Here is a 23965-nt window from a genome sequence, read left to right on the forward strand (position 1 = left end):
CCGGTCACAAGAAATATGCTAAAAGTTCATATTCACTTTGTTGGGAGACCTCAGGAGGAACCCATTGATTATAAAACCTTTATCCATGAATACACAACCCTCTGGACTTGGTGTGCACAAACACCTTTTGTATTTAGTATGGTATGTTATACCCCCCTGAACACAGATTGCAGCACACGTATGACAGTCCCGTGTATTGTCACATTATACCCCCTGTACACATTGCAGCACACGTATGACAGTCCCGTGTATTGTCACATTATAGCCCCTGTACACATTGCAGTACATGTATGACAATCCCATGTATTGTCCCATTATATTCCCCTGCACACAGATTGCAGCACATGTATGACAGTCCCGTGTATTGTCACAGAATACCCCCTGTACACAGATTGCAGCACATGTATGGCAGTCCCGTGTATTGTTACATTATACCCCCTGTACACATTGCAGTACATGTATGACAATCCCATGTATTGTCCCATTATATTCCACTGTACACAGATTGCAGCACATGTATGACAGTCCCGTGTATTGTTACATTATACCCCCTGTACACATTGCAGTACATGTATGACAATCCCATGTATTGTCCCATTATATTCCCCTGCACACAGATTGCAGCACATGTATGACAGTCCCGTGTATTGTCACAGAATACCCCCTGTACACAGATTTCAGTACATGTATGACAATCCCATGTATTGTCCCATTATATTCCCCTGCACACAGATTGCAGCACATGTATGACAGTCCCGTGTATGGTCACATGATATCAGCTGTACTATCTTCCTGGAAAGGAGGAATGCAGCATATATGATATTCTACCAATATTTATCAGGAATCCACTTCAGCAGGCACCACCAATTTAAACATAATCACTTTATTATGTCATATGGATTAAAAGGCAGTCATACAACGACAGACCGCTGAAATGTATTTCCTCCTATCTTGTTAGGTAATGTATGCTATTTACACTAGTGTACCTTTTTATGTACAAAAGTTTGTTTATTTTGCAGTAAAACTTATCTGGATTGTTATTGGTCATTTTGTACGCTGGGAGGGACTTATTCCTTTTGGTGAAGTTTCCCATCAGGTCCTCCTATGACGTGACAGTACATGATTGGATGGTTTGAAACAACACACTCTGATTGGTTAACGTCTGCTATATATTGTGTGGGATTTGGTGTTTTTATGTATTGCAGTTTTGACAACTTGACAAAGAGCATGAGGCTTGAAACAGCGGTCTGTCGTTGTAGGACTGCCTTTTAACCCATATGAGATAATAAAGTGATTACGTTTAAATTGGTGGAGCCTGCTGAAGTGGATTCCTGCAAGTATCAGCTCCAGTGGTGTGGAGAGCTGTCAGCTGAGGCACGCTACCTGATCTTCCGGTTGATGGGTGCTGCTCTAAACCCAGTAAAAAGTCTATACCAATATTTATCAAAATATTTTTTTGCTCTGGATTTACATATTTTTTTAAGTGCTGTAAATATAAAATACAGATGTTTAATGTTGTGGTATTGTAGCCTTGGTTTCTGCTGTATCAGACATGCCAGGCACATCCATGTTAGCATGCTACACTGCTGTCTGAATAGCCGAGCCACTCACTGCACCATTATTCAGATATACATTGATTATTTCCATCTAGTCTAATCTCACTCTTTGGGATATTATAGTGCTGATTTTTTTTTTTTTACATAACATGAATTTCTGAGCCAGGATAGCAAATGCTGTGCAGATTTCGTTGTGGAAAGTGCAGTACCTACCTCAAGAGGTGTGACCACTTACTGAACCATACTGAATGGCCAGACTGGGACTCTCCGTCAGAGGCTGCAACAACATCAGCTGTCACTAGATGGCGCACTCAGCCTTATCCTATAAACAGCTGCATGTGATTGGACGCTATGGAGTGATGCAGCCACCGTGCACCGGCTAATTGTCTGCAGCCCAGGAGCTTGCACTTCCTGCAGCAGAAATTTCACTATAGAACATACATATTCCCTGCCCTCTACTACCTTCCAATAATTACTCTTGGTTATAATGCTTGGGGGTAAAGTACTTCCTTCTGGTCACAGCACCTCTATGCACGTCCTATGTCACTGCATCACCAGCCTTGGCCAGCAGTGTCTGCATCACCCCACAACAATCACATGCCTCACAGAAGGGCACACCAACCAATCACGTTCGTCATGTCAGTCCACACTAACCAATCGCATTCCTCACAGCAGCCCACATCAACCAATGTTTCCCTCAAGCCAACACTGAGGGCTGCTGGGAGATAAAGTAGGGCCAAGCTTTTGAATGCTTGCTTTGCTTCTGTTTTCACAAGGGAAACATTTTTTGTTGCATACTAAAGATGCAAAAGGGTCCCAACATTCCATTTTAAATAATAAAGTAAACCTGCAAGGAAGAAAATGCCCCTGGTGGGTACTTACCTCGAGAGGGAGAAGCCTCTGGATCCTGAAAAAGTTTTACCACCACCACCCCCCCCCCCCCCCCCCCCAGCCTATCCATTCCAGTGCCGAGACCTCCAAAAGTACACGCAAGCGTGGTAGTCAACAGGCTCTACAGCAAAATGCTTTGTAGCACCTCACGCAGGCACACTAGCAGATACCGCCCACATGGTAGAGCAGACCATTCTGGCTCGGCTATTTCCGCCTGAGTGATAATCCACTAGTGCACCAGCACCACAGCATGCTTTTCCTTAGAGACTGTTTGGGCTGGCAGCAGAGGATGGAGAAGCCTCATTAGGATCCAGAGGTTTCCCCCTCCAGAGGTAAGTTTCCCCCCCTACAGGTTTCTTTTAAAGAGAACCCGAGGTGGGTTTGAAGAATGTTATCTGCATACAGAGGCTGGATCTGCCTATACAGCCCAGCCTCTGTTGCTATCCCAAACCCCCCTAAGGTCCCCCTGCACTCTGCAATCCCTCATAAATCACAGCCACGCTGCTGACAAACAGCTTGTCAGAACTGGCTGTGTTTATCTCTATAGTGTCAGTCTGCTGCTCTCCCCGCCTCCTGCAGAACTCCAGTCCCCGCCTGCATCCCTTCCCTCCCTGCTGATTGGAGGGAAGGGACGGGGGCAGGGACCGGAGCTATGCAGGAGGCTAGGGAGCAGCTGAGACTGACACTACAGATGTAAACACAGCCTCACAGCACGGCTGTGATTTATGAGGGATTGCAGAGTGCAGGGGGACCTTAGGGGGGTTTGGGAAAAAATGATGCAAGATCCGCTTCCGGCCGTTTGATGAGGGTGTCTCTCTCTCCTCCCTCCTTTCTCCCGTCTGCTCCCGATGCTAGCCTCCCTGACACTGCCTCATAGATCACGCTGAGAGCCTCTCTGGTTAACCCCTGCTGCGGTCCCGCTGTGACCCGCTGTGACCCTGCTGATCTCTCGCTACATTTCAGCTTATCCCCCAGCATACCCTCCGCAGTGATTCGCATAGACGTGCTTGGATGCTTGGATTCCACCCGTTCCTCCACCGCCCTTCACCGCCTGCCGCCAACGCGTCCAGTCCGCTCATCTGTCGGGTGATGCCAGTATCGGCTTAAGGACTGGGATAAAGCATCGGCTTAAGGACTGGGATCGTGGTGTTTCAGAGCTATATCCATACCAAAGCTAAGTACACTCATATATTCATATTCATATTGAACTGAACTGAACTGATTATAACCTTTGTAGTCTTCCTCTGCCCGGAGGTGGTGTGGGTGACGAGGGCTGTGCTGGATTGGATTACGTTGTAGCTAGCTAGCTGCTGGTTGCTGGTTGGTGAGTCAGCGGGAGTAAGCGCTGCAAGCTAGAAGCGCCATGCGGTCGTCTGTCAGACGCTTGGTGGACGTTTGACGTTTTGCTGGGACTCTGTTCTGTTCATTAAGGCTGTGATTTGTTGCCTGCTGGGTGTACGCTCTCTGATCCGTGGTGTGCCTGGGCGGTGAATCTGTGGGCTACAGTGTGGAGCGGTATGGTGTGGTGTGCTCCCAATTTTTACAGATGTCCATGACTGTCTGGTTGCTTGTCTGCCTGACATGCCCTGGCAGGTGGTGAGGACCCTGTGTGCCCCGGCTGATAGTGAGATCCCTGTGCAGTGAACATCTGGAAGTATGTTTGGGCTGGCTGTTTCTACATCCATGCAGTGAATATAAGAAGGTTGTGCTCTTAACGTCTGCTTAACCTCTGCTGATTGATTAATGGTCAATACAGACATACACAGACATATAAGATATTGACATATAGTATAAACATAATATAGACATAGATATAGGGAGCCACTAGATAGCAGCTGTATTGCCTCTAGATAAAAGTGATTAGATCAGGAGGGTGATCAGATCGCTGAGTTTTTTTTTTTTGTTTTTTTTTTTCACTTCTCTCTTTTATTGTGGTTTATTACAGCGGAGGTCTTATGGGGCTTAGTTAATCTCGAGAGACACCTGACTTTTTCAATTTACAAGCTTTCTGCATGGCCACTGCAACCAGGCACAGAGTAAAAAACTCTACTGCTAAAAATAATAAAGAACTAAGCAACTACGGTTTTGTTCCTAATTCTCAGCCGCAGCTGCAACAATTGGAAATGGCAGCAGAGAACAAGAAATACCACCTGGATCCCTCCTCAAAGGTTTTGGGAACTCCGCAAAGACAAATGTCACTGTCTGCTCAAGCAGCAGGCTCTATCACCCCTACAGATATTTCATCACATTATAAAAAGATAGCGGAATACTGTGAGGGCACAGGTATAAAGGCTCAAGCGGGATCAGGAAATGATCGACAAGTCTTTGCCACTAAAGAAGAGGTCGACATACAATTAAAAAACTGGTTTAAAGAGGCCTCCGCGTCTTGGCAAGAAATTATGGTCAATACAATTCAAAGCACAATAAAAAATACGATCGCAGAGGAGATTAAACCACTGCAGGTAGCCATAGTTAACCTGACCTCTAGAATAGATTCTCTAGAAGCCAAGATAGAAAAAAATCAAAAAACAAACGAGGCGCAAGAGAATAGCCTTAATATTCAACAAAGGCAGTTGAACTCCGTGACAACTAAAATTGATGATTTAGAAAATAGGAGCCGGAGAAATAACATAAAAATTCGAGGCCTCCCGGCGGATTTAGGGAATAGGGAACTGCTGCCTACAGCAGTTCAGATTTTCAAAGACCTGCTGGGTGAAAATGCTTCAGACACAATTGAGTTAGATCGTGTACATAAAATTGGCAAGGCAAGACCCTCTGACAAGGGTAATGTGATAGATGTGTTATGTAGTGTACACTCGTTTGGCCAGAAAGAAGGCATTCTGAGGAAGGCAAAAGAAATTGGTAACATTGACTTTAATGGCCATGAGATTGAGCTCTATAATGATTTATCTAGAAGAACTATTTTGAGACGAAGGATGCTGAAGCCTATACTTGCGAGTATTAAAGAAAAGGGAGGTATTTATCGTTGGGGTTTCCCCCTATCATTGACAGTTACTATAGCCAACACTACATTTACGCTAAAGGATGGGGACCCCATTGAGCCACTCCTGGCTAAATTCAACTTACCAGAGGTGAAAATAGATGGATGGGAGGAGGGGGAGAGGGGAGGGGGAGGACCCAACTCCTAAGGCAGGAGTTACCTAATCAACTGAGGTTTCAGTTGTTTGAGGGAGTCCAGGGGACTTATTCCTCCAACGGATCGCTTTTACAGCGATTGGGTGGAATTGAAAACAAAGGATCACAGAGGATGTGTAGGTATGAATGGGTTATGAAACATAGAGAGGATAGTTTGTATGTAAAGCCCTGGACACCGACCATAATTCCCGCCCGGTATGACGTAGGCTTTCACTATAGGGGGTACTTGTTTTTTATTTGTAATTACCATAATAAAGGAAGATGAATTATATTAGAATTGAAACAATCAATGTTAAAGGCGCAAATTCTGGCATGAAAAGAGGCAGGATTTTAAGCGAACTTAGCAATAACAACATTGATATTGCTTTTCTTCAAGAGACCCATTTCAGGGGAAACTTTAATCCAGGTAAACATTACAAAAAATATAACCAATGGATTCTTAACTCCAGAACTGTGGGTAAATCGAGAGGAGTAGCGATTGTGATATCCTCCAAGCTAAATTTTGAGATTGAGTTAATAAAAAGGGATGAGGAGGCAAGATTCCTGATGGTAGTAGGCAAACTGGATAATCAATTAATTACTTTGGTAAATATATATTCCCCCAATAAAGGACAAAGCCCCTTTATTAGAAAACATCTAGATGAGGTTTGGGAGTTGAAAAAAGGTAGATTAATAATAGGCGGGGACTTCAACGTAGTATTAAACCCGGAAAAGGATTCTTCTAAAAAAAAATCCAGCATTGGAAAAAAACAAATAAAGAGGCTAGTAGACAAAATTAGGAATAAGAAATTGGTCGATGTATGGAGAATTTATAATCAAGAAAAGTTGGATTTCACTTTCTATTCTCCAGTGCATAATACCTACTCAAGGTTGGATTTCTTCCTTGTGGAACAGGAAAATCTGCTTGATATAATTGACGTGAAGATTGGCTGTATCACTTACTCTGATCACGCCCCGGTTTTTATGACTATTAAATGGAACGAAAAAATTAGGAAAGAGGTTCATTGGTGTTTAAATGGGTTATTACTAAAAGAACCCGGGGTTAAAAAGACGATAGACGATCAAATTGATCTATATTTTAAAGAGAACGAAAACTCAGTTACGTCCTCTCGTACCTTATGGGAATGTTTCAAATGTGTAATAAGGGGCGCTCTAATGGCTCAGGCAGGCAGAATCAAATTCGAAAGAAAACAGAAACTTGAAAACTTGATGTTAGCTCTGGAAGAAGCTGAAAAAGTTCATAAGTCGTCTCCCACAGAATCAAATTTTACAAAGCTTGTTAGTATCAGACAAGAACTGAATTCCCTGTTAAACTCCCAGTGCCGTAATCAGTACAAGCGGTTGAAAAGAGACTACGTGATTAGCATCAATAAACCGGGGAAAGTTATGGCAAGTCTAACCGAAAAAAAAAAGAACCGCAATTATATAGAGAAAATCCGTGATGGTAAAGGGGATATCTGCTTCGATAGTAGCATCATGGGAAATATTTTTGTCGAGTATTACAGAGAGTTATTTAATCAAAATATAAACGTGACCCCGGATCAATTAGCAAATTATTTTCGTCCACTGCAGCTTCCCCAGTTAGGGATTGAGGAAAAAGAGGAACTTGAGGCCCCAATTACCGAAAAAGAAATTAAAGATGTAATTCATACTTTGCAGAGTCAAAAAAGCCCGGGACCGGACGGCTTTGGAGCCGATTTTTATAGGCTCTTTGAGGATAAAATAACTCCGAGTCTATGTAAAATGATGAATGAAGATAATGGTAAAGAACCCTTTTCGTGTATCGGAAACTTGGCGACAATCACAGTAATCCCTAAAGAGGGAAAAAATTTAGAAAATTGCTCAAGTTATAGGCCGATTTCAGTGATTAATACTGATGTGAAGATCTATGCGAAAATACTTACATTAAGAGTAGAAAAAATATTGGATAATATACTAGGTAAAGAGCAGGCCGGTTTTAGGAAAGGTCATCATATGCGTGATAACATCTTCGCAGCAATTAATTTTCAATTTAGAGCTAAATATAATGATGACCGAGCAGTTTTATTAGCAATCGATGCCGAAAAGGCATTCGATCGAATAGCCAGGCCTTTCATCTATACATCACTGAGGTTTTATGGTTTCGGGGAAATTGTCATCGATAGAATTATGGGACTATATCGAAATCAAGAAGCTAGGGTTAAGATCAATGGGTTGATGTCAAAACCTTTCACAATGAATAATGGGGTCAGACAGGGTTGTCCCCTTTCTCCTCTACTATTTAATCTGTGTATGGAGGTTTTAATTTCGTCTATACAGAATGATACAGAGGTATTGGGATGGAAAATAGGGGATTATGAAAATAAGATTCTGGCTTACGCAGACGACTTGTTGCTAACTCTAAGCAACCCCCAACTCTCATTAGACAAGGTCTACAATATTCTAGTGGATTTTTGTAAGGTCTCAAACTTCAAAATAAATAATGAGAAATCAATTTTGTTAAACCTGGGTTGTGACCAGGGTTTGTTAGAAGAGATTAAAAATAAGTACAGTTTTAACTACACAAATCAGAAAATTAAATACCTAGGGATAAACATATGCAAAAATAGCGACGATCTTTTCAAAGAAAATTATGTGTCTATTCAGAATGAAGGTATACATCTTTTAAATGCAATGGAAGGAGCACCCCTGAACGCCATTGGCAGAATCAATTTTATAAAAATGAAAATTCTTCCCAAAATTAATTTCGTTATGCAGAATCTTCCGATAGCAGTCCCTAAATGTTGGTTTGCAAGATGGCATAGTGTTTTCGGGGACTTTATTTGGCGAAAGAACAAACATAGAATTGCTTTTAGAACAATATGTCGCTCCAAGGATATGGGTGGTATGGGGGTTCCAAATGTTCAATATTACTATAAGAGCATACAACTCGATAGACTTCTGGACATCAGGATAGCTTCTCATCAAAAATTTTGGTCGAGAAGTGAGAGGGAAATCATAGATTTCACCCAGATAGAATCCTGGCACCCTAAAACGGTCAGGAAGGTTGTACAAGGAACATCACACCCTCTTTTAACTCCCACTCTTCAGTCCTTTGTGGAATTACTGGAAGGCGACTACCAAAAAGAAATCTCCCCTCTGATGACTCTGGGAAATAATCCAGATTTCGGACCTGGATTGGATGAATGTTGGTTTAAGGACTCCTTGTTTATGCCGACAACAACGCTATCAGAGATTATCGATTCCAAAATATGGGATTTAGATAAAGGCAAAAAGAAAGAAAAATACTTTAAATACTGTCAATTAACAAGTTTTCTTGATAAAGTCGGGGGCATGATTAGAAAACAACAAAACTTTTTTGAGAAGTGTTTCTCCAATGCTATAAAGAGGGAAAAATCTATTTCCCATCTATATACATTTATAAGCCAGCATTTGGATCCACCTCTCCCTCCCTTCTGTAGCAGGTGGGTTAAAGAGCTGGACTCCACACATGCTCTGGATTGGGACAAAATATTTCATAACATTTGGTTAGTACAAAACCCTGGGTATCAGTTGGTCAACTATAAACTGGTAGCAAGATGGTACATCTCCCCGGCTCGAAAAGCGAAGATTAAATCAAATCAAGATGATTTATGCTGGCGATGTAACACTGATAGGGGTGATTTGAAGCATATGTGGTGGACATGCCCTAAGTTACATAAATTTTGGTTGGATATAGAATCCTTCTGTAGTAGAAAGTCAAACAAAAGTTGTAAATTCACAGAATTGGCAACCATTTTTGGATTAGGAGACAGCAGTAGTTGGGTTTTCCCCGCAGCAACGGTGGCTAAAAAAATAATAGCTTGTAACTGGAAAAACCCAAATGTCCCGGATCTAGGGGAGTGGATTACGGAAATGGGAAGGTTCCTGGAATTAGAGGGGTGGGAGAATGACGAAGGAACCAATAGTAAAATTCTGGATAGGTGGAGATTGATATGGTGGGAGATTATTGAATAGGATAAGTCGAGAGGCGGGCGGGGGGGGGGGGGTGCACGGGGTTGGATGATTGGAGAATGGATGAAGGATATATGGTTGTAGGTATGGAATTTTGTGGGTGAGTGGATGTGCAGGAGTGAAAGTTACTTTTGTATGCCTCAGAAAGGAGTACTATTAAACAGTATTAATTTTGTATTAAAAAATGCCAACCTATGATGAAAGTTCAGCTCAACTCGGGAGCATGGCAATGAAGTGATGTATTCATTAGTTGAGCATGTGAACGATCTGAGGCAAAAAGAAAAAAAACAAAAAAACAAAAAAGGAACATACATATTCCCTGCCCTCTACTACCTTCCAATAATTACTCTTGGTTATAATGCTTGGGGGTAAAGTACTTCCTTCTGGTCACAGCACCTCTATGCACGTCCTATGTCACTGCATCACCAGCCTTGGCCAGCAGTGTCTGCATCACCCCACAACAATCACATGCCTCACAGAAGGGCACACCAACCAATCACGTTCGTCATGTCAGTCCACACTAACCAATCGCATTCCTCACAGCAGCCCACATCAACCAATGTTTCCCTCAAGCCAACACTGAGGGCTGCTGGGAGATAAAGTAGGGCCAAGCTTTTGAATGCTTGCTTTGCTTCTGTTTTCACAAGGGAAACATTTTTTGTTGCATACTAAAGATGCAAAAGGGTCCCAACATTCCATTTTAAATAATAAAGTAAACCTGCAAGGAAGAAAATGCCCCTGGTGGGTACTTACCTCGAGAGGGAGAAGCCTCTGGATCCTGAAAAAGTTTTACCACCACCACCCCCCCCCCCCCCCCCCCAGCCTATCCATTCCAGTGCCGAGACCTCCAAAAGTACACGCAAGCGTGGTAGTCAACAGGCTCTACAGCAAAATGCTTTGTAGCACCTCACGCAGGCACACTAGCAGATACCGCCCACATGGTAGAGCAGACCATTCTGGCTCGGCTATTTCCGCCTGAGTGATAATCCACTAGTGCACCAGCACCACAGCATGCTTTTCCTTAGAGACTGTTTGGGCTGGCAGCAGAGGATGGAGAAGCCTCATTAGGATCCAGAGGTTTCCCCCTCCAGAGGTAAGTTTCCCCCCCTACAGGTTTCTTTTAAAGAGAACCCGAGGTGGGTTTGAAGAATGTTATCTGCATACAGAGGCTGGATCTGCCTATACAGCCCAGCCTCTGTTGCTATCCCAAACCCCCCTAAGGTCCCCCTGCACTCTGCAATCCCTCATAAATCACAGCCACGCTGCTGACAAACAGCTTGTCAGAACTGGCTGTGTTTATCTCTATAGTGTCAGTCTGCTGCTCTCCCCGCCTCCTGCAGAACTCCAGTCCCCGCCTGCATCCCTTCCCTCCCTGCTGATTGGAGGGAAGGGACGGGGGCAGGGACCGGAGCTATGCAGGAGGCTAGGGAGCAGCTGAGACTGACACTACAGATGTAAACACAGCCTCACAGCACGGCTGTGATTTATGAGGGATTGCAGAGTGCAGGGGGACCTTAGGGGGGTTTGGGATAGCAACAGAGGCTGGGCTGTATAGGCAGATCTAGCCTCTGTATGCAGATAACAATCTTTAAACACACCTCGGGTTCTCTTTAAAGTACTTAACACAGGAAGGAGTGAAGGGAAAACTAAATAAAATCAAAACTGATAAGGCCATGACCTGTAACTGAAGCAGGCGGCAGCTCCACAGGTTGTGAATCAATTTCAAGCTGAAATCGATTCAAAATCTGTGTGCAGTAATGGGCGGGCAATACATCCCTCTCTGTGTATGGCTACCTTTAGAGAGAGCAGAGTTCCCCAACCCTGTCCTCAAGGCCCACCAACAGTACATGTTTTGCAGGAAACCCCAAACATGCACAGGTGAGATAATTAGTGTCTCAGCAGAGCTGATTTAGGCCTCTTTTCCAAAAACTGTTTACAGGCAGTGAAATGCCTCTCAAACGCTCACAACAGCTCACTGCTGCCTGGTAACTGCTTGTTGCTGCCTGGTAACTGCTGACTGCTGCCTGGTAACTGCTTGCTGAGCACACAGCTCAACAGTTCGTGGAAAGGAGGCCTAACTCCCTCTATAGATTTCCACAAAACATGCATTGTTGGTGGGCCTTGAGGATAGGGTTGGGAGAACACTACCCTAAAGCCCCATCTACACGATACGATTCTTTCTGCGATTAGATTATGATGCCATTTACGATCCGATTAAATCCGACATGTCCGATAGGGATTCGATTCGCCATTGTTTCGCAATGGCGAATTGAATCCCGATCAGACATGTCGGATTTAATCGGATCGTAAATAGAATCGTAATCGAATCACGCAAAGAATCGTATCGGGCTTAAAGGAGATCTAATTCAGAGGAATAAATACATTAGAGGGTAATATAAAGGTTTGGCAGATGAGCTTTTTGTCCCTAGATTTGTGCGAAGGACTAGGGGGCGTGATCTACGCCATGAGGGGAAAAAAAGGCTTTGCCATCAATTTAGAAGGGGTTCTTTAAAGTAAGTTAGGTGCAAATCTGGAATATTTTACCACAGAAAGTAGTTATGGAAAATTCTACCATACATCTGTATCTAAGGGGGCTTTGAAAACATCCATGGCTAGAATTACTAGGCAATTCACAGTGGTGTTGATCTAGGGATTTATCCACCATCTGGAGTCGGGAAGGATTCCCACCCATGTAAAAGGAGTTCCAAGGTAAAAATTAAGTTCAGAAATTTACTTGCCTGGGACCTCTTCCAGCCCATAGAAGTGTGTGTCCCTCGCCGCAGGTCTGCAATGCTCCACGGTCCTGTTCTCAGGCCTGTAGTGGCTCACCAACCCATCAGGGTGACAGTTTCTGCACATGCGTGTGTCACTTGTGATCACGCTCCTGGTTAATTGGCCCAAGCCTTGTTAGGGATATGTGAGGGTGCAGGCTAGTGATCTACCTTATTTTCTAGTTGAACATGGACAGCTGTCTTTTCAACCAGACTAGCTGTGTAGATGAAAAACACATCTGGAACACACAAGAACAGAAATACTTACAGCATGGAGTGCCTCCTGATTGGCTCTCTGTCTGCGGAGGTCTGCCTTAATAAACCCTGCAAGGCAAGTAAAGCAAGATGATGGAGATGTCAGTGTGACATTAGAGAGGAGGTTGGGGCAGAAAAATAAAGAGGAAAGGTGTGTGTGCGCGTACGTGGCCGTCATATAAGGAGGAAAAGGGCAGGACAATATAGAGGAGGGCATGTCAGCCTCACATATGAAGGGAGGAGGTGTCTGTGTAAGAAATGGCAAGTGGGGCAGTATAGAGGAAGGGGGTGTTGGCCTCACAATGAAGGGGATGAGGCAGTAGAAGAAGAGAATGTCGGCATCACATATGAAGGGTGGGGCAGTATAGAGGAAGGGGTGTCATCCTCACACATAAAGTGAGACGGGTAGGGCAGTAGAGGAAGGAGATGTCCTTACATATGAAGGGTGGCGATACAGAGAAAGGGGTGTCAGTGTTACATATGAATGGTGAGGGTAGGGCAGTTTAGAGGAAGGGAGTGTCATCCTCACATAAAGGGTGGAGGCAGGGCCGGATTTAGGCCAAGGCCACCTAGGTTATGGCCTAGGGCTCCGCAGGAGGAAGGGCACCAAAGCAGCAGGCTAAACTGGTGCAGCATTTCAGGGAGATCAGGCGAGCGCCTGACCGTGGTACTCTGCTGCTAGCTGCCTGTGCAGCAGCCACCTTGCTCTCTGTGCACGATTGCATTGTGGCCGGTGGCTTTGGACTTGGGCAGCTTTGGAGACAGAAAGGAAGAGGAAGCTTCTGCACTGGAGAAATGAATGGCACTGATGGCTGCTGTAGTGTGAAGGCAAGCTGGTTACCTATACTGAAAGGGAGGGGTGGGAAAAGGAGGGATTATGGGAGTCATCAGGCTACCTAGACTGGAGGGAAATGGGGAGGAGTTATCTGGCTACCTATACTGTGTGTGTGTGTGTGTGTGTGTGTGTGTGGGGGGGGGGGTCATCAGGCTACCTATACTAGCAGGAAGGGGGGAGGGGGTCAGCCAGTGACAGTGGCCTTGGGTGGTAAAGAGTACAAGTCTGGTCCTGGCAGGGCAGTATAGAGGCAGGGGGTGTGGACCTCTCATATGAAGGGAGGGGGGGGGGGGACAGCGGTGCATCTTACACAGAGGACATACCAGTGATAACAGCACCAACCAGCAGGAAACTGCACAGCATTAGGTTTCCCGCCTGGTCTCCATATTTGTCCAGGATCTGCCCCTGAGCCATGGTGAAGATCAGACCGAATACCTGCAGTAGAGACAAGAAGGTAAGAGAAGCTGAACTGTCTCCACCCCTGGGGGGTAGCTTTTCACTAATACATCATGAATTCCAATCTGGCCACACACCAACGATAAACCACCTAAAAGCCCTGACCAATATCAGCAACCATGCACAACAAACACCTGTTCCCTCCCCCCAAATATTGAGTGGCTCACATGGCAACCAAGGCTGGAATGCTGTACAATAATGAAAGGATTGGAAAAGACAATAAGTGTAGCCAATAAGGGTGGAACAAGTGTCATTAGGAATGGGGAGGTGTATTGCTCGGTACACACAATGCAGCCATTTCCAACATGTTCGATCTGATTTGCGATCAATTTTCCATTCACTTCTATGGAAAATCAAATTGGACACGTTGGAACTATTTAATCTGACAGTAAGTCTGTCAGAGAATTGCATCGTGTGTACCTAGCATACTGAGACTGAGACAGCTGGATGCCCAATGTCCTCATTGATTCAGGGCTCCTCCCAGTCTTTAAATTCATAGATTTGTATTAGCAATAATTGGTGAGTGGTATCCCAGCATGCATCATGATTTATTACAGAGTTGTAGTGGTTACTGCAGATATTCCTGATGGCAGATCTTGGACACCTCCCCATAAGGAGGGGCTACTGCAGATCGAGAGCAAAGTCTAAAAATGTTCCAGCATCACAGCAAAGTCTACTTTTCCCTGGACTGCTGGAATTGGTGCCAGAGTAGCATTGACACTGATCGAATACAGTTATTTCAATAAAAAAAAATTTGATCGGACATGTTGGAAAAATCTTGATATTTGATCTAACTGAATAATCGGAAAAAAGAAAATAAAAATTGTACCATGTATGGGCACCTTAAAGAAGTTTAAAACTCTGACATAATATTCAATAAAAACATGTTTTCCTATGTTTTATATGCCATATGGTTATCATATTTGCATTTGTGCATAAGTATTATTCATTTAGAAATTATAGGTTCCCAAAAGTACAGTTTGCTTTGTAAGCCGATTTTGCATTTTATTAATAACTGGTTTTATTCATTATGTATTGAAGGCAGACATGATTTCTCTGTCTGTGTTGAGCTGCTTCTTCACAGTCAGAGAGTGTGTCACATTCCTCACTTGACACATTTAAGTAAACACAAGATAAGTGTTCACATTTCACGGCACTGAACTTTCAAGCTCTGTGTGTAACCCTTCAAATGCTGGTCTAGTAAAAAAAAAAAAATGCTGGTTGCATATAATATGCTGTAAATAATGTTTTATAGCAAAGACAAAATGCTGGGTTTAAAGATACATGCTGTACACATGCAAAAGATCAGTTCCTGCAAAATGCTTTCATAGTCTAAAATCTGGGTATCTAATACACACCGTTTAAATGGACAGTCATCTGCAGATCAGATCCACCGTGATGGATCTGAAAGATTGAGAGATAATTATCTTTCATCTGGATCTTTTGAGGTCTTTTATTAACTTTTTTTTTTTTTTTTTTTTTTTACAAAGATTATTGGCAGATTTGATTTTTCACTTTTCAAAGACTTATCGTCAATGTAGCCAGCATTAGTATTGTAAACCTGTTGGCCCTCATACTACACGGCAGTGGTAAAATTGGGCAGTCATCTACAGATAAAAAAAAATTGGATGTGTGTATGGACCTTTAGTATGCAGCGTTGTCTCAGAATATTGCTGCCCACTCCTCCCATCACCCTCATTGGTGGCCTTCAGATTTGTGACCTAAGCTGCTCTCCGCGGGACTTCAGCCAAGGGCATTATGAGTAAATACCGTCAGCAATTTCGCTGAGAGGTTTGGAGATCTCTGGCCAGTCGTAGTACAAAGCCACCGACTGTTGTCTACACTTTATGGAATGTTAACTACGCCCTGCAGTCATTAACCCCTGGCTGGATGCAGCGCGTGTCTGGTTCCATGCTTCCAGTGGCCCGGCTCAGATAGGTAGGCACAGGTCATCATGTCATGTGACTTAGTGCATTATCTACTGGAGTGAGGGCCTCTTCAGAGGTGTGAGAGAATCTGGGCAGAGCTGTCGAAAATACTGGCCCTCAACAAGCTGCTGAACGGTGACAAAAGTCAGTTATTGCCTTCCAGCCATACACAAGTGCTGTACTATGCTGGACACACAGCAGTGCTGCACCTCAAGCTGCATAGGGGCACAGTTGTTCCAGATACATAAGGGAGCTGCAGTGAGGGAAACCATGGGGGGGGGGGGGTGTCACTGTGCTGGGAGGGAACTACAGCAAACAATACAGGACACCTGCACCATGCAAATTACAATAATTAAAGGCAAATGCATTTCCTAGCTAGTGTAGCTGCCAAACCAGTTCTTGTCTGTCTACAACGCCCTGATCAGCCAATGTCACATCAGTCTTCTATAAAACACCTGATCAGAAGCCGGCACCAACCACTCACTGCAGCCTGTTAAGGCTCATACACACATCAGACCATAGTCTTTGGAAAATGAAAGATCACAGACCAATTTTACCCCCTTCCATGTAGTATGAGAGCCATACTTACAGTCTATTCTATGGAGCTGAACTCCCCATCAGACAGAAATCTTTGCAAGACGCTGCACACAAAGATGCTGTACAGACACAAAAGATCAGTATCTGCAAAAGATCTCTTCCTGCAAAAGATCCGTTCCTGCAAAATGCATTCATAGTCTATGATATCTGCAGATCCTCCTACACACCTTGTTTAACAGACATTCATCTGCAGATCAGATCCACCAGAATGGATTTTCAGATCTGCAGATGATTGATCTGCAGATGAATGTCAGTTAAACAAGGTGTGTATGATGATCTGCAAATCTCATAGACTATCATTGCAATTTGCAGGAACGGATCTTTGGCAGGAACAGACCTTTTGCAGATACTGATCTTTTGTGTCTGTACAGCATCTGTGTGTGCAGCATCTTGCAAAGATTTCTATCTGATGGGGAGTTCAGCTCCATAGAATAGACTGTGTAGATATGGCTCTCATACTACATGAAGGGTGGTAAGATTGGTCTGTGATCTTTCATTTTCCAAAGACTATGGTCTGATGTGTGTATGTGGCCTAACACAGGCTAACTTTTTAGAGATCAATATGTGCCTCACCACTATGCACTGCTCACCGCTGGGAAGCCTCCTGCATTATTAAATCACTAGCGAGAAGCCTCCTGCCCTATCCCATCACTGGCAGGAAGCCTCTTATCCCATTCTGTCAATACTGGGGAGCCTCCTGCCCCATCCAGTCACCACTGGGAAGCCTCCTGCCCCATCCAGTCACCGCTGGGAGCCTCCTGCCCCATCCAGTCACCGCTGGGAAGCCTCCAGCATTATTAAGTCACTAGCGAGAAGCTTCCTGCCCTATCCCATCACTGGCAGGAAGCCTCTCATCTCATTCTGTCAATACTGGGGAGCCTCCTGCCCCATCCTGTCAGTCCTGACCTCCCTCCACAATGGGGATGAAGTATTACATGTTTTGCAGTGATTGAACTGTCGTTTGATTTCTGCACTGGAGTTTCCGGAATGCTGTACTTGCTGAGCGATAGCGGGCGTGGCATTGTGGCTGTGAGACAATGATGACATAGGTGGGTGGGGTTTCTGTCACACCTGGGAGGGGTTTGGGGAGATAAGGTTATGGTAGAGCAGTTATAACCAGAGGCTCTCATTGGTGGATGAAATGCTGGAGATGGAGCAGAGAGTTGTGGTCACTGGACCTTCTTCTCAGCCTATTATACTGCCAGTGGAATAATCCACATGTGACTGTTCCTGAAGACACACCATACGAGTTAACATTTAAGGCTGGTTCCACACTGTAAAATGGCGGCAACAATGCAGTGTGTCACTTTCGCCGCACCGCCAGAAACAGGCCTTCTGGGAATACCGCTTTACTATGCGGTATTCCCCATCTGCCATTGGGCCAAGCAGGAAGTGACGAGCGCTTGCGTGCACGGAAACATTGTAAAAATGTGCTTTGGCGCATGCGCAACGTCAGTAAAATCCCTGCATCGACAAAAACATCACTTCCGTCGCGTCGTAACATGGAAGTATGAGGGCCCATTTCCACTATAGAGAATCTGCATGCATTTTCTACATGCAGATCCGCATAGCCAATGATAGTAAATGCAGATAGTAAATCTGCACAGCAGAGCCATCAGAATTTGCATGCAATGTAATAGGAAATTTGCATGCATTTTCGCTATGCGAATTTTCCATGTGAATTTGCGTACGTTTTTGCCTAAAAGCAATGTAAAAGCACACAGGCACTGACATGGTTAAATTCGCATACTTACAAAACTATGCGGAAACCTACGCGAATTCGCATACAAACGTGTACGAATTTGCATGCAAATTCGTTTTAGCGTTTTCTGCAACAAATTTGCACCGCACAAGTGGAAACAGGCCCTGAAAGTCTCCGTAGACTTTCATTGCCCGGTGGTGGGGTGTAGTAAAAATACCGAACCGCCCGGGTGTGAAAGGGCGCACAGGGAGATGCCATGGTCATTCATAGTTCCCTTGTCGCTGGGTGTTCAGATGTATGGAGGTGGCCATACATTCATGGGAGGGGTTACAGGGAAGGCTGAATGATAAGACAGATTTACTGGTAGTTGTGAATGCATGTGGGTAAAGATTTATTTTGTAATCAGACTGAATGGCCAGACACTATGGTGGATTTCTTATAAGGGATAAGCTTGGACTCTTATTTTTGATGCGTTACTCTGATTGCCATGGATGGTACTGTTGCTTTACATGCCATGTACTTGTAATTAATAGTGAATTGTCAGGTGCGGTGGATAGCAGTTCCACCGCAGCTGCTGATGGTTCCCTGCCTGCCAGTCTCGCTGTGCCTCGGGCGTCTAGCATGCCGAGGACAGGTGTGGGTGGTAGCCACTTGTCGGCTGCGGTGGATGGTGGGTCCACCGCGGGCATTACTGGGTCCCTGCCTGCCAGGTTTTCCGCGTCCCAGGCGTCTAGTACGTCAGGGACGCGTGTCTCTACTGTTCTCAGGGGCACATTAGCGCATGCTTACCGTCAGGAGCTTTATGCCAGGAGGAGGCGCGTCAGTTGACCAGCTGGTCGGCTGACGTCAGGGAGTACGCTCGCCTCTCCTGATTGGCTGAGGGGCGTGCCTGGAGGGTCTCCTCCGCTTCTTAAGCCTCTCGGCTTCACTTGCAATTTGTATGCTGTCGTGAATACTTTGTGTTAGCGCTCAGACCTTAGTCAGTTCCCTAGTGTGTTAGAACCGGCAGGAGCTGGGAATTCACACTAAGCTTAGGCTCTGCTTAATAGTTTAAATTGTACTATTACTGTGTATTATTTGTGTATGACTCTGGCTAGCTCTGACCTATCTTACTCTTAGTGATTCTGTACTTCAGCCTATCTGGTCTTGTTGCCAACTCAGCTTGTTTAACACTCTGTCTCTGTCTCCTGATTTTGTACCTTTGCCCATCTGACCTTAAAGCCAAACTTTGCCTGAAAAACGTTCTGCCTTTTCCTGTCCATTCTGTACTGTAATCTGTCTGTCTGTTGACGAACCGATCTATCTGACTACTCTACTCACCAGTGAGCCCTTGTCACTGGTGAGGTTATTACTATTAGTGCTCACCAGCTCCTCTGGTGAGGACTTCTGCTGAGAACTATTGTATTTGTTATCGTACACCAGCTCCTCTGGTAATAACTCCTGCACTGATAAGTGCTCACCAGCTCCTCTGGTGAGGCTTACATTACTGATAGTAATCACCAGCTCCTCTGGTGAGCTATCTGCATAACTGTTGCACCAAGCATTATTCCTTATACATCTCTTGTGTGTGGCTACACCTGTTACACCTTCTGTGTTTGTTGTCACGGCAGCCTTCTGATATACCAGCATTATAGGTGATTCTGCAGATCACCTTATAATCAGATTCTGCCTTTGCTGACACCAATCGTTACAGTACACCAGAAGGCTATTACGTATTGCACACTACATTTGGTGGGAAAGCAGCGGATGCGGTTTCACAACGAAGAATTCAGAGAGACTTCAGGCTGTAATCGATTGGGAATGACCTATGTTGCTGTCACTTACAGTAGGTAGTAGAAATCTGACATTACCAACAGGTTTTGGGTTAGTCCATCTCTTCATGGGGGATTCTCAGCATGGCCTTTATTCTTTATACACTCCCTGAAAAAGATTTATATAGCGATGCTGGCCAGCCTCCTTGCTCACCGTACACTTTTTTGGCAGTTGGACAGAGCAACTGCTATTCACCAAGTGCTTTTAAAAATAAAGAAAACCCTAAGAACCCCCTATGAGAAGATGGGCTAGGCCAAAAATCTGTCGATCATGTCAGATTTCTATTACTTACTGTAAGTGACAGCAACATAGGAGAAAAGTAATTTATAGCCAATTTAACTTCGTAAGGAACATACTTCTTATTTGTATATGTTAACAAGTATTTTAAATGTTAAGATTTTCGCGACAGAGGTCCTTTAACTGTGGTCATCTCCTCGCAACACACATACTTGAGCTAAGATGCGCACACCCATGACACACACAGAGCAGAGATGCGCACAACCGAGGCACACGCACCAAGCAGAGATGCGCACACGCACCAAGCAGAGGTGCGCACACCCGAGGCACCCAAGGCACACACCGAGCTGTTAAGCACATTCCAGAGCCGACAGCCACATACCTGAGCCGCGACATTGAGCAGCCCGGATGATGTTCCCTCACATTCCGGGTAGGTCAGTTCTGCTGCAAACTCGAAGCCCAGGGGAAGATAACCAGTCATAAAGAACCTGGAAGATCCAAAGAAATCTAATGTAACCAGTGCACCCACAGAATGGCTCTCAGTTCTGGAAGGTTCCCGGGGCCCCCCCAAGAAAGGTACCAGACTCTGCAATGAGGTAGTAGAATTCAGATTGTGGAGGACTGATGTAAACACCGCAGTGAAATGTTTGGGTATTTTCTTCATCTTACAAGCAGGGCTGTGGAGTCGGTACAAAAATCTTCCGACTCCAACTCCTCAGTTTCTGAAACCACGACTCCGGGTGCCCAAAATTGCCCCGCCTCCTCGACTCCGACTCCACAGCCCTGCTTACAAGTACCAGTATCTAAAAAGAAATACTAACAATTAGGCATTGCCAATGGCATGCGGCCAATTTTGCACATTGTACAAATAGACCAAACGCAGCTGCTACATTTGATTGTTCAATTTCCAAGCTGCATACATTCTAACAAAATTAGCATAGTATTTGCATACATTTGGAATTATTAGCATCTCATTGACCATCCCTAGTGAATATGTAGAACGCATTTTTGTTGATAAATACTCAGAAATGTGTAGACCAAGAGACAAAATATGAACTAATGTCAAATTGTCCAAAAATAGATGAACAAAGATTGGTGTCCCTTTGTTTTACAACGAGTCTTCACCAAGCAAATTACACCAGCCTTGGAGCAAAACAAAACAACTTCATTAGATAGATGCAACGGTTTATCTTATCAGTTTATTTTCACCTGGTGTCTCCTTTATGCCTGTAACCCACTAGGAGCGCTGTTCTGAGTGTTTTGTGATTTGAAAAGCTCTTGCTAATGTAATGCTATGGGTGTGATCCCACTTGAGCAAGGTGTGATTTTATAAAAAAAAAAAAAAAAACATCCATAGCATTGTATTAGCAAAAGCTTTTTCAAATCACTAGGGCTTAGAAAAGGCTGCTAGTGGGTTTGATCCCTTAACCACTTGAGGACTGCAGTCTTAAAACCCCAGACACTTTTTTTCCATTCAGACCACTGCAGCTTTAACGGTTTATTGCTCGGTCATACAACCTACCACCTAAATTAATTTTACCTCCTTTTCCTGTCACTAATACAGCTTTCTTTTGGTGCCATTTGATTGCTGCTGTGATTTTTAGTTTTTATTATATTCATCAAAAAAACACATGAATTTTGTCAAAAAAGATATTTTTTTAACTTTCTGTGCTGACATTTTTCAAATAAAGTAAAAAATGTCTATATACATTTTTGTCCACATTTATTGTGCTACATGTCTTTGATAAAAAAAAAAATCCAATAAGTTTATATTTATTGGTTTGGGTAAAAGTTATAGCATTTACAAACTGGTGTAAAAAGTGAATTTTCCCATTTTGAAGCATCTCTGACTTTGCTGCCCACCTGTCATGTTTCATGAGGTGCTAAAATTCCAGGATAGTATAAATACCCCCAAAATGACCCCATTTTGGAAAGAAAACATCCCAAAGTATTCACTGAGAGGCATGGTGAGTTAATCGAAGATTTGATTTTTTGTCACAAGTTAGCAGAAAATGACACGGACACAAAGAAAAAAAAATTAAATCTACCACGGACTCCCCATGCCCCTCTCTGAATACTTTGGGATGTCTACTTTCCAAAATGGGGTCATTTGTGGGGTGTTTACTGTCCTGGCATTTTGGGGGGTGCTAAATTGTAATCACCCCTGTAAAGCCTAAAGGTGCTCATAGGACTTTGGGCCCCTTAGCGCAGCTAGGCTGCAAAAAAAAAAGTGTCACACGTGTGGTGTCGCTGCATTTTTACACATACCCATGCTGGACGGGAGAAATCTCTGTTAGGGCTGGGCACACAGAGCGGCTTTGAGCGTTTTTCGCTAGGGTAATGTATTTCAATGGGGGTGTGCACACTACAGCGGTTGGCGTTTTGCAGAAAGGAATCCTCCCGGGGTGAGGCATTTTTTGGATTACGTGGCGTTTCTGCCTCAATGTTAAGTATAGGAAAAACGCAAACCGCTCTGAAAAGGGGCAGATCAGAGCGGTTTGCCAGGCGGAAATCCGCAGCAGCAATCCGCAAAACGCCTCATAAAAATAAAAAAAAAAGCGTTTAAAAATCTGCTAGCATTTTGCGGATCTGCTAGCGTGTTTTGGTGTGCAACGGGCCCCAATGAGGGTTTTTTTTGTTTGTTTTTTTTAACACACACACACACACACACACACACACACACACACACACACACACACACACACACACACACACACACACACACACACACACACACACACACACACACACACACACACACACACACACACACACACACACGTCCATTTACAGAGATACAGTGGCTTGCAAAAGTATTCGGCCCCCTTGAAGTTTTCCACATTTTGTCACATTACTGCCACAAACATGAATCAATTTTATTGGAATTCCACGTGAAAGACCAATACAAAGTGGTGTACATGTGAGAAGTGGAACGAAAATCATACATGATTCCATTTTTTTTACAAATCAATAACTGCAAAGTGGGGTGTGCGTAATTATTCAGCCCCCAGAGTCAATACTTTGTAGAACCACCTTTTGCTGCAATTACAGCTGCCAGTCTTTTAGGGTATGTCTCTACCAGCTTTGCACATCTAGAGACCAGCTCAGTCAGATTAGATGGAGAGCGTTTGTGAACAGCAGTTTTCAGATTTTGCCACAGATTCTCGATTGGATTTAGATCTGGACTTTGACTGGGCCATTCTAACACATGGATATGTTTTGTTTTAGACCATTCCATTGTTGCCCTGGCTTTATGTTTAGGGCCGTTGTCCTGCTGGAAGGTGAACCACCGCCCCAATCTTTTGCAGACTCCAAGAGGTTTTCTTCCAAGATTGCCCTTTATTTGTTCCATACATCTTCCCATCAACTCTGACCAGCTTCCCTGTCCCTGCTGGAGAGAAGCACCCCCAGAGCATGATGCTGCGACCACCATATTTGACAGTGGGGATGGTGTGTTCAGAGTGATGTGCAGTGTTAGTCTACCGCCACACATAGCGTTTTACATTTTGGCCAAAAAGTTCCATTTTGGTCTCATCTGACCAGAGCACCTTCTTCCGCATGTTTGCTGTGTCCCCCACATGGCTTATGGCAAACTGCAAACGGGATTTCCTATGCTTTTTCTGGTCACAATTGCTTTCTTCTTGCCACCCTTCCATAAAGGCCAGCTTTGTACAGTGCACAACTAATAGTTGTCCTATGGACAGATTCCCCCACCTGAACTGTAGATCTCTGCAGCTCGTCCAGAGTCACCATGGGCCTCTTGACTGCATTTCTGATCAGCGCTCTTCTTGTTCGGT

General features: G+C 44.2%; 1 protein-coding gene across 2 annotated transcripts in view; it reads right to left on the reverse strand.

The window, feature by feature from the left end:
• Positions 1-23965, reverse strand: part of FLVCR2 (FLVCR choline and putative heme transporter 2) — a 62828-nt gene that overhangs the window by 18486 nt on the left and 20377 nt on the right. The window contains exons 8-11 of one of the 2 annotated variants that reach the window (XM_068254507.1): positions 20551-20656; positions 13760-13871; positions 12615-12670; positions 1770-1833 (exon numbers count right to left, since the gene is read on the reverse strand). In XM_068254507.1, coding sequence (XP_068110608.1) covers positions 1771-1833; positions 12615-12670; positions 13760-13871; positions 20551-20656 — 337 coding nt within the window. In that variant the 3' untranslated portion in view covers position 1770. The remainder of the gene's footprint in view (positions 1-1769; positions 1834-12614; positions 12671-13759; positions 13872-20550; positions 20657-23965) is intronic. The other variant, XM_068254506.1, reaches the window with a different exon arrangement.

Source organism: Hyperolius riggenbachi, chromosome 9 (assembly GCF_040937935.1).
Source record: "Hyperolius riggenbachi isolate aHypRig1 chromosome 9, aHypRig1.pri, whole genome shotgun sequence".
Classification (NCBI taxonomy): Eukaryota; Metazoa; Chordata; class Amphibia; order Anura; family Hyperoliidae; genus Hyperolius; species Hyperolius riggenbachi.